Genomic DNA, 12,366 nt, shown 5'->3' with positions numbered 1-12,366 from the left:
AAGAAATAGAATATTTTCCAGCTTCTTTTTGGTGCTTTTATTTTTTTCCTTCAGGTTTTAATTCTTTTTTCCCTTCTCACCCCTGACATCTCATGCAGATAACTTTCCTTTTTTTTTTACCACCCAGTCTCTAAATCTCACTTTCTTTTCTTTGTCTTCTCTGTCTCATCTGCCTTTTCTCTGTGTTAACTTTTCCAGTATTTTCAGCCTTGCTTCTCATTATACTACTATATTGTGTTTCTTTAACTGTGTATACCAGCCATGGGATTCTTGAGTCTAGCTTAAGAAAATCTGACTCTGGGCTCATCTACACCTGTTATTTTTCACTTGCTCTTTGAATGGAATCATGGGATTAAATAAGGAAAGGATTGTAGAGGGCCTCTGAAGCAATCGACTTGCGATGCATGCACTCATTCCAGAGGACCCTAGTGGTGCTTTGAGCCCCTGCTCGTATGCTATTCATGCTGGGGTGCTCACCACCTCAGGGAGACCATCCATCCTCATACATGCTCTAAGTGGACTGCACTAATGCTGACCAGACACCCAGTGCAAAATCCTGGGTAACAATCTCAGTCACTGAAGGCAGCTGCAACTCTGCCATTCTTAATGGGATTCCTGTTTGCCAAGAGCCCCAAGGAGTAGAAAAGTCAGAGTTTCGTGGACTCTGCACAATGCTTGTAACTAGATCATGCAATTCTCAGAATTTAAACAAGAGTGTTTTTTATTCTTTTCTTGTGGTTTGAATTTCCTCAAACCCTTACCCCTGTATTACATGAAGGAAACGGAGGCTCAGAGAAGGTAAGCAATTTGTGCAAGTTTACCCAGCAAGTGAATAACAGGCTCAGATGACCTCTACACCTTACTCTAAAACTGCCTAATAGTAGTAGCTACAAAGCAGTAGCTGTGTCCTACTCCAGAGCTACTCCTAGCCGCCCTCTTCTCCTGGCCTCAGCCTGGTGCATTGTCAGGAAAGAAATACCTGAGGCGACGTGGAGGAGGGAGGGGAGCACAGGCAGGCTAGACGGGGGCAACTGTGGCTACTCCAGCATCCCAAACTAGGGCTGTGCTAGAGGGTGGAAAATTTAAGGGGTATGAATTTAAGGGGCATTCTCAAGTTCCAAAGTCAAGTGAAACTTCGTAATCATTTTTCCACGGACAGTAAGGAAAGTAAGCAATGGGAGTGGCTGATGCGAATTCCAATATTTTTCTATGGAATATACATGGAAGGTACATGGAAGGAAATAGAGAATTCTTTAGTAGAAAAAGAATGTATTTCTCTAATGAGCTTCTTTTCATCGCTTTTTTTCATAGGTTTCACAGTGAGCTTTTTTTCATAGGTTTGTTGACTGCATAAATGTCTATGCAGCCATTAAAAAAATGAGTTCATGTCCTTTGCAGGGACATGAATGAAGCTGGAAGCCATCGTTCTCAGCAAACTAACACAAGAACAGAAAACCAAACACCACATGTTCTCACTCGTATGTGGGAGTTGAACAATGAGAACACATGAACACAGGGAGGGGAACATCACACACCAGGGCCTGTCGGGGGGTGGGAGGCAAGGGGAGGGAGAGCATTAGGACAAATCCCTAATGTATTCAGGGCTGAAAACCTAGATGACAGGCTGATAGGTGCAGCAAACCAGCATGGCACATGTATACCTATGTAACAAACCTGCATGTTCTGCACATGTGTCCCAGAACTTAAAGTCAAATTTTAAAATAAAATAATAAAAAATTTCACCTAAAAAAAAGAATGCATTTTGTTTTCAAAATATTGAATTTAAAGTTTGGCATAAAAACATCCATGTAGAAAGGCCCAGCCCAAGCTAAAAATATGAGTTTAGAACTCAGAAGATACATGAAGCATAAAGACATAAATTCAGTAGGAAGCTGTGTCAGAAAGCAGAAATGCCAGACCAAGGCTTAGACCAGTGAGGAAGGAGCACCTGGGATGGCAGATTGGTGCCTGCCTTCCATTTGGGTCTGCAGCAGCAGGAGAGAAAGGTGAAGAGCCTGGATGGAGGAGCAGGAGAGGAAGGAGAGCAGGTCCTGGAATCAGGAAAGGAGAACAACTCCTGATGCCTTCATCACATGCTGCAGGCTGGAAATCAGAAAGATGCCATGTGTTTAGTAGATAAGGATTCGCTGGGAGAACTTGGTTTTGTTATGCCCAGACCGTTTGTTCCCCGAAGAAGACCACCAGAGTCCAGAGTCAAAGCCAAGCGGCAAGGATCTTTAATGCAAGTTCGAACTTGGTCCCTCCGCTCTACAACATACAAGAGGGCCCCGAATGATGCATGTGCCCACTTTTTATAGCCCGATGCATACAGGATATGTAAGGTTACAGAGGTACAAAGGAATTCTTTTGGTTGCAGCATTACAACTGGTAATTGGTTAATACAATTAACAGTTTTCTATTTGTTCCCGCGCATTTAGTAAAACTACAAACTGTTGTGACCTTATCAGGGGCTCTCTAGGTGGTGTTTCTGAAATGTGTGAGGGGGCATGTGTTTGTGTTGGGCTCAGGAGCTTGGGACAAAATAGGAGGATTGGTGCTTTGCTACTGGCGCCCAGGGACTAAGATATGTGGGCAGCACACCGCGTAATTAGAGCAGGGACATGGGGAACTTTCACAATGTTTGGTCCTTACAATGTCTGGAGTCTATAGATAACCTAATTGGTTAGGTCCGGGGTCAATCTTTAACTAGGCTCAGGGCGCCGCCTGGGCTGTTTGCCTGTGGACTTCATTTCTGCCTTTTAGTTTTTTTCATTTGATCTCTTTCAGTTTGAGGATGCTGGGAGTGTATAGCAGTGGGTTAAAAGTGAATAGAAAATGAGCCAGTGAAGCAGCATAGACTTTGCTTGTGAAGGACCATGATAGTTACAAGAAGGAGGCTGGGTGCAGTGGCTCACGCCTGTAATCCAAGCATTTGGGAGGCCGAGGTGGGTGGATCACCTGAGGTCAGGAGTTTGAGACGAGCCTGACCAACATGGTGAAATCCCGTCTCTAGTAAAAATACAAAAAAGTAATGAAGCGGGCATAGTAGTGCACACCTATAGTTCCAGCTACTTGGGAGGCTGAGACAGGAAAATTGCTTGAGCATGGGAGGCAGCGGTTGCAGTGAACCAAGATTGCACCACTGCACTCCAGTCTGGGCAACAGAATGAGACTCTGTCTCAAGAAAAAAAGAAAACAAAAGGAAGGAGCAGTTCCAGAGGAATATGGCCAGAGGTTTCTTATTTGTTTGTTTTGTTTGTTTGTTTGTTTTTCAATGAGGGAGATTTGAGTTATATTCTACAGACTTAGAAGAAGTAATAGGGGAGAATGAGTGGTTAGAAATGTAAAGCAAAGTGGAGAAGTTGCTAAAGTTCAACAAGAAGCAGGAGAGTATGAGCTTAGTCTTGGAAAGGAAGATGGCAGTGTTCAAAACTTCAGCCGGATTCAATTTAAAGTTTAATTAAGTAGTGAACAATTCGCAAATCGGGCAGCTTCCTGAGCCACAGTAGGCTCTGAGACTCCAGTGTAGCCCCATGGTGGTAGAAGATTTATGGACAGAAAAAGGAAAGTGATGTACAGAAAGCAGAAGCGAGGGACAGAAATAGCTGGGTTGGTTACAGCTCAATGTTCACCTTATCTGAACATGCTTCAAACAATTGGCTATGTTTGATTAACCGAAACTTGGTGATTGGCACAGGAGTAGGCTATGATCTGTTTACACTCCACTGGTTATAATTCACGATGTGCAGAGTAACCTTTAGGCTGAACTTAAAGCATGTAAGGAGGCAGCTTTAGGCTAAACGTGACTCAACAGTGGCTTCTTTGTAGGAGAGGAAGCATGGAGGAGAGGCCTGACTTAGGGCACTTGACCTGGGGAGAAAGAGTAGAAGATGGATTTGAGAAAGACTTAGAAAGTTACTGATTAGAAATTGGGCACCATTTGATTGAACTGGAGTAGGGGAAGCAAGGGGTCAAAGAATGGAAGCAAGGAAAACTAAATTTTCAACTCAGGTTCCTGAGTGCATGATGGAACTACCAACTGAGATAGCGATTATCCAAGGGGAGCAAGGTTTGGGGGCTACTGAAGAGTTCATTCTGGAGCAGATTGAGGTTTTGGTGCCTGTGAGACATAGCATGCAGTCATCTGATATACTGGTCTGTAGCTGGACCTGTGGGAGTTACTCACATTTAGTAATTTTGATTGTGGTTTAAAACCTCAAGAATGGAAGATTTCCTAGGGGAGGAGGATGTAAAGGGAGTAGATGGATGGCCAAAGACAAAACTCAGTGTGCATTATGGTACTGAGATAGAAAAGACCTTAGAAATCTAAAGTATGGGTCCATCGGAGAGAAGGAGGGGAGAGGGTAGAATTTCCTGAGTAGAGGGAAATTTTAGAGAGATAAGAAGCAGACCAAATATGAACTCACTCTGTGACAAGCCCTCACCTGCTTTTTAAAAACTTATTGAATGCCAATGTCAACTATTTTGTGTGTGATATATTAGAAAATAATTTGCTGAAACTGTTTTCCATCTTGTGGATAGTGTTTTGGGAAATAAGTTCTCATATATTCATTTTCCAGGAGAAATATTAATGTCATGGTATAGGATGAGACTAACGTAACTCATATTCATGAACTTCTAAACAATGGGACTCTTAGAAAAATAACTGAAAGCAGCCTTACTAACTTCCAATCTTTGTATTTTTTATGATCAGAAATATTTCGTCTATTTTATTTTTTATTTTACTTGTTTGTTTGTTTATCTGAGATGAAGTCTCGCTCTGTAGCCCAGGCTGGAGGGCAATGACATGATCTCAGTTCACTGCAACCTCTGCCTCCTGGGTTCAAGCGATTCTTCCATCTCAGCCTCCCTAGTAGCTGTGATTACAGGCACCTGCCATCCTGCCTGGCTAATTTTTGTATTTTTGTAGAGATGGAGTTTCATGTTGGCTAGACTGGTCTTGAACTCCTGACCTCAGATGATCTGCCCGCCTCAGCCTCCCAAAGTGCTGGCATTACAGGCATGAGCCACCACTCCTGTCCTAGAGTCTATTATTTTAAAGAAAGAAACATAAATACAACATTAACCACGGAAAAGGAGAAAGACTTTATCTCTCTCTAAGGAACACATTCTTTCAGTGAGATGCAGCTTTCTTAGTGCCTTTCTAGATAAGATAAGACATTGTACAAATGAAAACTCTTCAATTCGCACCCTTTAAACAGTTGTTTCCTTTGTGCCTGCAGTTCTTTTGGCTTGAGGAAGATTTTGTGGAAGAAAATGATACTTTACTGCTTCTTCTTGGAGCGGGAGAAAATTGTTTCTTTTCTTCCCACTTCCCCATTTTTCAAGGGTAGTGCTCGAGTCACACTTGCACGTCCATGCTGAAGTCTTCTATTGGCATCAGCAGTGTGTTCTGGAATCCCACTTTCACATTCCCGCACTTGGCAGACCCAGCTTCTCAGGTTTTCTCTGTCTCTAGTTCTTGACTTTATTCATTTTTGTTTCAGCCTTTCTTACTGGCAATTCCGTTTTCCAGATACTCTATTCTAGCCTCCATGCATACATTTTGGTTTTGGTTTGGTTTGGTTTGGGGGTTTCTTGCCTAACAGTACAGACCAACAATTAAAAACAGTTCTCTCTTCCTCTGCCTCCTCCTCCTCATCTTCCTCCTCCTCCTCTTCCTCCTCTTCTTCTCCTTCTCCATCCTCTCCTTCTCCTTCTTCTTCTTCCTTCTCCTTTTTTCTTCTTGCCGTAGGCTTGATAGGGTTATTTTAATTGCTCTCCTCCTTTCTCATGGGCTCCACTTAAAGGATACCCACAGAGCTGAGCTGCAGGGGTGCGTAGTGGTATGTTTAAAGATGAACATAAAGACGTAACTCTAGGTGTTTGTTTTGGGGATGGCATAACCAGGGAATGAATTTAAATCACTGTTTCTAGATGGATTAAAGCAATGGGTCTTCAACCAAGAAAGATGGCAGGTATTTTTACTTTGCATATTTATTCTATTTGTTGCTATCCTGAAATTTTCAGCTGACAACAGCCAACGTGGACTTCTGACTTGAGAATTACAAGATAGAAGCTTGGTTCAGGCAATTTCCAAGGGATTGTTTAGAGAGAGACAGACCTCAGGACAAATCCCACTTGACTTTAACTTATATTCCTTAAGATTTTATTTTCCTACCCGTACAAATAGGATAATAAGATCCACCTCATAAAGACGAAATGAGTTCTTGCATGGTAAGGAGCTGTCAGCGTACCTAATGTGTGGTACGTGCTCCATAAATGCCCCCCACCCCCACCACCCACTTCAGCTCACCACTGTCACCATCTCTGGGACTTTGGACTCTTGACTGCAGTAATATCAAAGGCTTTTCCTCTGAGTGCTTTGGTCTGTGAGTGGTCCTCTCCCAGCCCCTCACCACCTCTGTCCTGATACTATTTTAACAAGGAATTTACCTGTTTGCTTTAGAAGTTGCTAGAAGTTTACAAAGAAGAAACCCAGTAGCTCAGAAGAAATGTATCTAAATCTGATTTTAAAAGTATCTGTTTTATCTGGATTTAAACTAGCTATACTACCTACCTGTTGCTATATAAGAAATTACCCCAAACTCAGTGACTTAAGACAGCCAACATTTATCACCTGACAGTCACTGTGGGTCAGGGACTCGAGACCATCTTGGCTGTGTGGCTCTGGCTCCGGGTCCCTCATGAGGCCGGCATCAAGGCCTTAGCCAAGGCTGCAGTCATCCAAAGACTTGACCAGAGATGCAGAACCTATTTCCACGTCCACTTACATGGCTGCTGGCAAGAGGCAGTCTAACCGAGATGAGCCTCAGACTCTCCACAGGGCTGCTTGAGTGTCCTCACAACATGGCAGCCATCTTCCTCAGAGCAAGTGGTAGGAAAGGCAGCAAGAAGGAAGCCATGATACCTCTTATAACCTGGCTGCAGAAGCTTAACACCATCCCTGTTACTGTATTCTGTTCACTAAGTCAGCCAACACTAAAGGGTACAGAATTAGGTTCCATCTCTTCTCTTCTCTCTCCTCCTCTCCTCTTCCCCCTTTCTCTTTCCTTTATCTTCCTCTTCTCTTGCTGTGCCTCAGCTTCTTATCTGACCAAAGGTAACTTCTGCCCCCTAGGGGTGCTATGAAAACAAAGTGAGATCAATCATATGAAAAGGCAGTTTTGGAAGGAGAGTTCAGAAATTCTATATAACATATCATATACCATAACCATGGAAACCTGTGATCAGCTCTGTCTAGCTTCCTGCTCTTGCATCTAAGGAAGCTGTTCCAGCTCACGCAGGCATAGCTTAGTCACAGCGCAGCGTGGGTTCCTGTAATGGGTCCTCCCTGAGCAGTGACCTGCTCAGTACACAGGAGCCAGCACCAGGCCCTTTCTTCCTTCTCCTGGGCAAGCAGCACCACTCGTCCTGGCAGAAATAGCAAAAGAAGTTAAGTTCCTGTGTTCCTTGTTAGATTGCTATGGCAGCTCCATAAAGCTCTCCTACACAGTCCTGTCTCTTAGTGGCTGTTTCTTTACAACTGAAGTAGCACTTCCCCATCTGCCGCCCTCAAAGCTAGGGGCCCTGGGCCCCATATTTCTGGTTCAGGAGTCTCAAGATCTCTGAAAGCACCAGATTGTTGAGATTTAAGTGCTGTTGTTTATTTTTATATCTGGGTCCTGTTTCTCCAAATAACTCCAAGACCATTGTGATTTTCCAGAAGTTAATTCAGTGATCCAGGCTAGGTAGGGAATGGTGGTATTAGCAAATCCTACCTGTTTTCTTTGCAGGCTCATTTCCATCATTGGTGCCCCAAATGCATTTCCCTGTTCAAAGTACTCTACCTTGGATATGTCTGCCTTTGCCTCCACATCCCTCACCTATTATCTTTAGAAAGGTGGTTTTAAATGTTGGCCACTGAACATTTAGCCACATAGGGCACCAGCTCTCAGAGGTTTCACAGGTAAAGGAGAAGGTTTGGGGAAATGAAATATGGTTCAACACAACAGAGTAACCCACATATTCCGTATGTTCGACAAGGTCTCTACTCAGGAGGCTGGTGATGAAGGATGCGAACATTTCTCAAACTGCCATCTTCTCCCTTCTTTTGGGCAACCCTCGAATTCTTTTCGTGGTTATCTAAGGATTGTGGAGCCATTTCCGGGCTCAGGAGGTTAGGAAAGGCATGTGAGATTTGAGGGTCACGGGAGTTTGGAAGCACTGTTTTTCTGGTTTTCTGTTACCTCCATTTTAAAGCTATGATACTTCCAACTGCCCTTCTTCAGTAAGCTCTTGTTGGCTACTCTCTCGAAACTAAAAGATGCATATCCAGTTGTACAGAGGTCAAAAGTGTGCCCAATTAAGCCTGCCTTGACTTCAATATTGCAACTCACTGAAGACACACAGTGGAATTTCTGGTAGACCCGTTGCCATAACCCACAGGGAACTCTAGCTGTACATGGATTTTACTGACCTGTTGGGTCTAGCTGACTGTGCCTGATGGTCTCCAATGACCAAGGTGTCCTCATTAGTTCTGTGCTATATTTAGTTAAGCCTGAAATCTGTGCCCCTAATTTAATCACACACCAGGTAGCCATGGAGATGACATCAAGCCTCTGGCTGCCCTATAAACCATTGCAAATGCTGAAAATAAAATAAACAAGATATGCAAATTGGCTTCCTATGTAAATAAAAGACTTTGCCTCCAGGTGTTGGGATTAGCTGCTTTTGGTTCACTGATGTTTGTTCGGATTCACAGTGATTGAAAAATACCATAGTCACAGCCTTTGTCTCAATGCCTGCTTTTTTTCCTTTTTGTCTGTTGCAGATATATCAACACTCCTATACTGGATATTATGTCCTGAGCAAACTTCCTCATGGGTAAGAGTGTTCTTTCCTTTCTTTTAATTAGAAATCTGCAGGGCAAAGTGAAGGGTAGAACATGGACGAACTGCTTAACCCTTAGGGCGGGAAATGGCATTCCAGTTCTCATAGCCAAGGGTGCTCATATTGCGCACCTCTGGGACTCTCCCTAGATAATGACACTAAGGATGTCAGGGGGTCACTTGAGTCCACTCACTTCCCCATTTGTGAAACCCCCTTCCTTGAGCAACTCTGCCCTCTTCCTGTGCTGGGTCCTGCGGTTGACCCTGGAGGTTCTGCAGAGCAGGATATTCCCCTCTGCTTTGTAATCACCTGCAGCCTCCTCTCAGGCATGGTGGGGTGGCCCTCAGCCTCCCATGAGTGTTCCTGGTTATACCCACGCTGGTACAATAGAAGCCCCCTTCAGCCCACCACGTGTCATCAGAAACAAATCTGGAACATATTTATGGGATTAAGGTAAACTACTCTGGTCAGAAATTCAGCAGTGCATTGGGAATGGGGTGGGCAAGTCCATCTCAGCAAGTGGGATTAGCGCTGTTCTACCCATCACTCCAAGGCAGTTTCTGGGGCATGTGTGTTCTTATTTTATGGCCTTTTCTGAGCTTGGCTGTGCTCCCAGGAGCCGGGTTTCAGTGCCTGCTTTTGACAGGGTCGCCCGGCTCCATGCTGTTTCATGATCTCAGATTGCACTTCTAACCTCAGTTGGTCTCTCAATAATGTATTGTCCGGAGCAGGAGCGAGTTTAGTTTTCAATGCTGGGCAGACATCCCCCACGTGACCCTCTGATGCCTGATCAGCCTCACCTTTGGAACCTAGAGCAGGAAAGGCACTGGTTAGAGTTTGGTGAAACCACGTATTGAGTCAAACACAGATGAAAAACAGTTGCAGAACTAGGAAAGTCTGTCAAGGAGGCCTTTTTGTGTTTTCATCTTTATTCTTTCTTTGTCTCCTCTTCCCTCGTCCTCCCCTCCCCTATTCTTACTCCCTTCTCCTGGCCTTCCTCTTCCCCACCTCAAGTTTCTCTTTCCTGTCTTCTGTGGTTTCTATTGTTGTGCTTTGCAAAGGTGAAGTGCTCAGGAAGGGTTGATAAAGAAACTGAATTGTGCTGCAGGCAGTGTTGTGTAGGCTCCTATGAATATCTAGGTTGAGCCATCCTCATTTCCCAAGCAAATTTTAACAGCAGGAGTGTCTAAAAAGCATTGTTCCATAAGCAAGCATTAATCACAGCATGAGTGTTTATAGCTGCTGCTGTCTGTTTATGACACAGCTTAGAATAGCGGCATGTCCTTGGAAAACAAACACGAATAAACTAATTTCATGTGGGCTTTAGACAAAGGGAAGACATGTGGATCTTCAGCAAAATGTGACCGATAGTTTTGTTAGATTGTTAGAAAATGAAGCCCAAAGAAAGCAAAGATGGCCCACATTGCAAAATAAAGTATCCATACAAATTTTCATTAAAAGCATGTTTTAAATAGAAACCCAAATATTCTTCACTAAAGAGGAATTATCTATTCTTTCACAAACTGACATACATCTTCAGAGGTCATGGCAGGCAGCACTATAATTATGCCTTGAGATTTATCTGCCCCTTCTGGGAACAATAGAATTTGTTGTAGATGATAGATATTTCATTCCATCTTATATCAATTTGTAAAACTCGAAACTCTAAAACTGGTTGATGCCTAACATATTGTGTTAATATTTTACTGCATCAGTCATAATTTGGAAGAAACAGATTCTAGGAACTTGGCACAGGAGTTTGCCAAACAAGCTGGCAAAACTCAGGCCAAGGCTCGGCTTCTGCACTTAGATACCCGGAGCCTGGTGATGATCCCTTGTAGATGACCTTAACATGAAGGGAGCTGCTTCTGGTGTCTTTAATAGAATCAGAGCGAGAATAATCCCCCTCATTTATTGGTTGGCTTTCATATACCTTTATCCCTGTTCAACAACCTGCGAGGAAAGCATTCTTATTTCCGTTTTAAGTGAGAGCTCCAAGAGGTCATCACCTGCCCCTCACGTCCTAGCTAGTGTATGCTGCAGCTGGAGTCTCAGCATAAGTCAGGTTGACTCGAAATGCCATGCTAGTAAACAAAACTCGTGGCTCACTCCTATAAACCCAGCACTTTGGGAGGCCGAGGAGGGCAGATCACTTGAGGTCAGGAGTTTGAGACCAGTCTGGCCAACATGGTGAAACCCCATGTCTACTAAAAATACAAAAATTAGCCAGGCATGGTGGTACACACCTCTAGTCCCAGCTACTTAGGAGGCTGAGGCAGGAGAGTTGCTTGAACCCGGGAGGCTAGAGGTTGCAGTGCACCAAGATTGCACCACTGCACTCCAGCTTGGGTGACAGAGCAAGACTCTGTCTAAAAAACAAAAACAAGCAAACAAAAAAACCGTTGAGGTTAATTCAAATTTCACAATGCAGAGAAGAAATGTGATAACTATGAAGATGAGATTTGTAGGGACATACGAGTTTCTCTTCTGAGGGTTCTTATAGGATTGAAAGATGTAGCAAGTGCATTTATTGGAAAACAACCTCTGGGGGTACCAAAGTCAGTGTCCCACCCTGTCACCGTGTCACTGAACACAGCTCCCCTGAAGCGGCGTTGCTCAACCTCCTCAGTTCTTCCTCTTTGTCGTAAGACCATTTATGAGAAATTAGCCAATGAATTCATGGCAAATATTGTCAGAGTTTGATTTGTCTTAATGAGACAGTGAACCTCTGAACGATATCTCCTTGGGCCTGGAGCTTTGTGACCCCTCGGTCATCACTGTCACCAGTGTGCGTGCTCCACCAGGTGGCAGGAGAAGAACACAGCCCGGAGCTCTAAGTCTGAGGATCTAGGTGGGTTTTGGATAGGGAGGAAAGCACAGCTGTCTTTTAAAAACAAAAATGTCCCTACTAAAATATTTAAATGTACTTTATTCATATACAAGAAAACTAAGAGATTTTCTTGATTTTGAAAACACAAATCTGTACCTTTTTTACTAATTCTCATCTTTCCTTTCCTCACTCCTCCCTCTAAATTAAAGCCAGAGGCTGTGCAATCTTCAGGATGGTTTTGTCATTTATAACTTGATTTTTTTTTCTTAGCTTCAGGCTTTCCAACCAGCCAGAGAAAAAGGTCTAATTAACGTTCTCATGCCCTCTGATTTCTGGTGTCCTTCCATTTTGCAAATGGCAGAAGAGTTTCAGGAGGGCCTACCTTTCCCATCCCCCTTTCAGTCCCCTGTCCCCGCTGTTAGCTTCCCTCCTTCAATGGCTGTGACCTCTATAGTTGGGGCCAGGTAGAATTCTTTCTGCATGGAAGGCAGGAGTTGCGATGAGACTCCCAAGACAGCTGAATTTTATATAATTAAAATCCATTACCTAAGGGTAGGTTTGTTTGACTTTGACATACCAAGCTTCCAAAATTTTATTCTTTTATTTATTTATTTATTTATTTATTTATTTTTTCTTTTTTGAGA

At 43.5% G+C, this 12,366-nt stretch overlaps 1 protein-coding gene across 1 annotated transcript in view; it reads left to right on the top strand.

Annotated features, from left to right (window-relative positions):
- Nucleotides 1-12,366, top strand: part of DPP6 (dipeptidyl peptidase like 6) — a 423,259-nt gene that overhangs the window by 161,606 nt on the left and 249,287 nt on the right. Inside the window, exon 5 of the mRNA XM_017860556.1 lies at nucleotides 8,834-8,886. Coding sequence (XP_017716045.1) covers nucleotides 8,834-8,886 — 53 coding nt within the window. The remainder of the gene's footprint in view (nucleotides 1-8,833; nucleotides 8,887-12,366) is intronic.

Source organism: Rhinopithecus bieti, unplaced genomic scaffold, assembly GCF_001698545.2.
Source record: "Rhinopithecus bieti isolate Rb0 unplaced genomic scaffold, ASM169854v2 scaffold_50877, whole genome shotgun sequence".
Taxonomy (NCBI): domain Eukaryota; kingdom Metazoa; phylum Chordata; class Mammalia; order Primates; family Cercopithecidae; genus Rhinopithecus; species Rhinopithecus bieti.
This window is presented reverse-complemented; position numbering and strand designations above follow the sequence as displayed.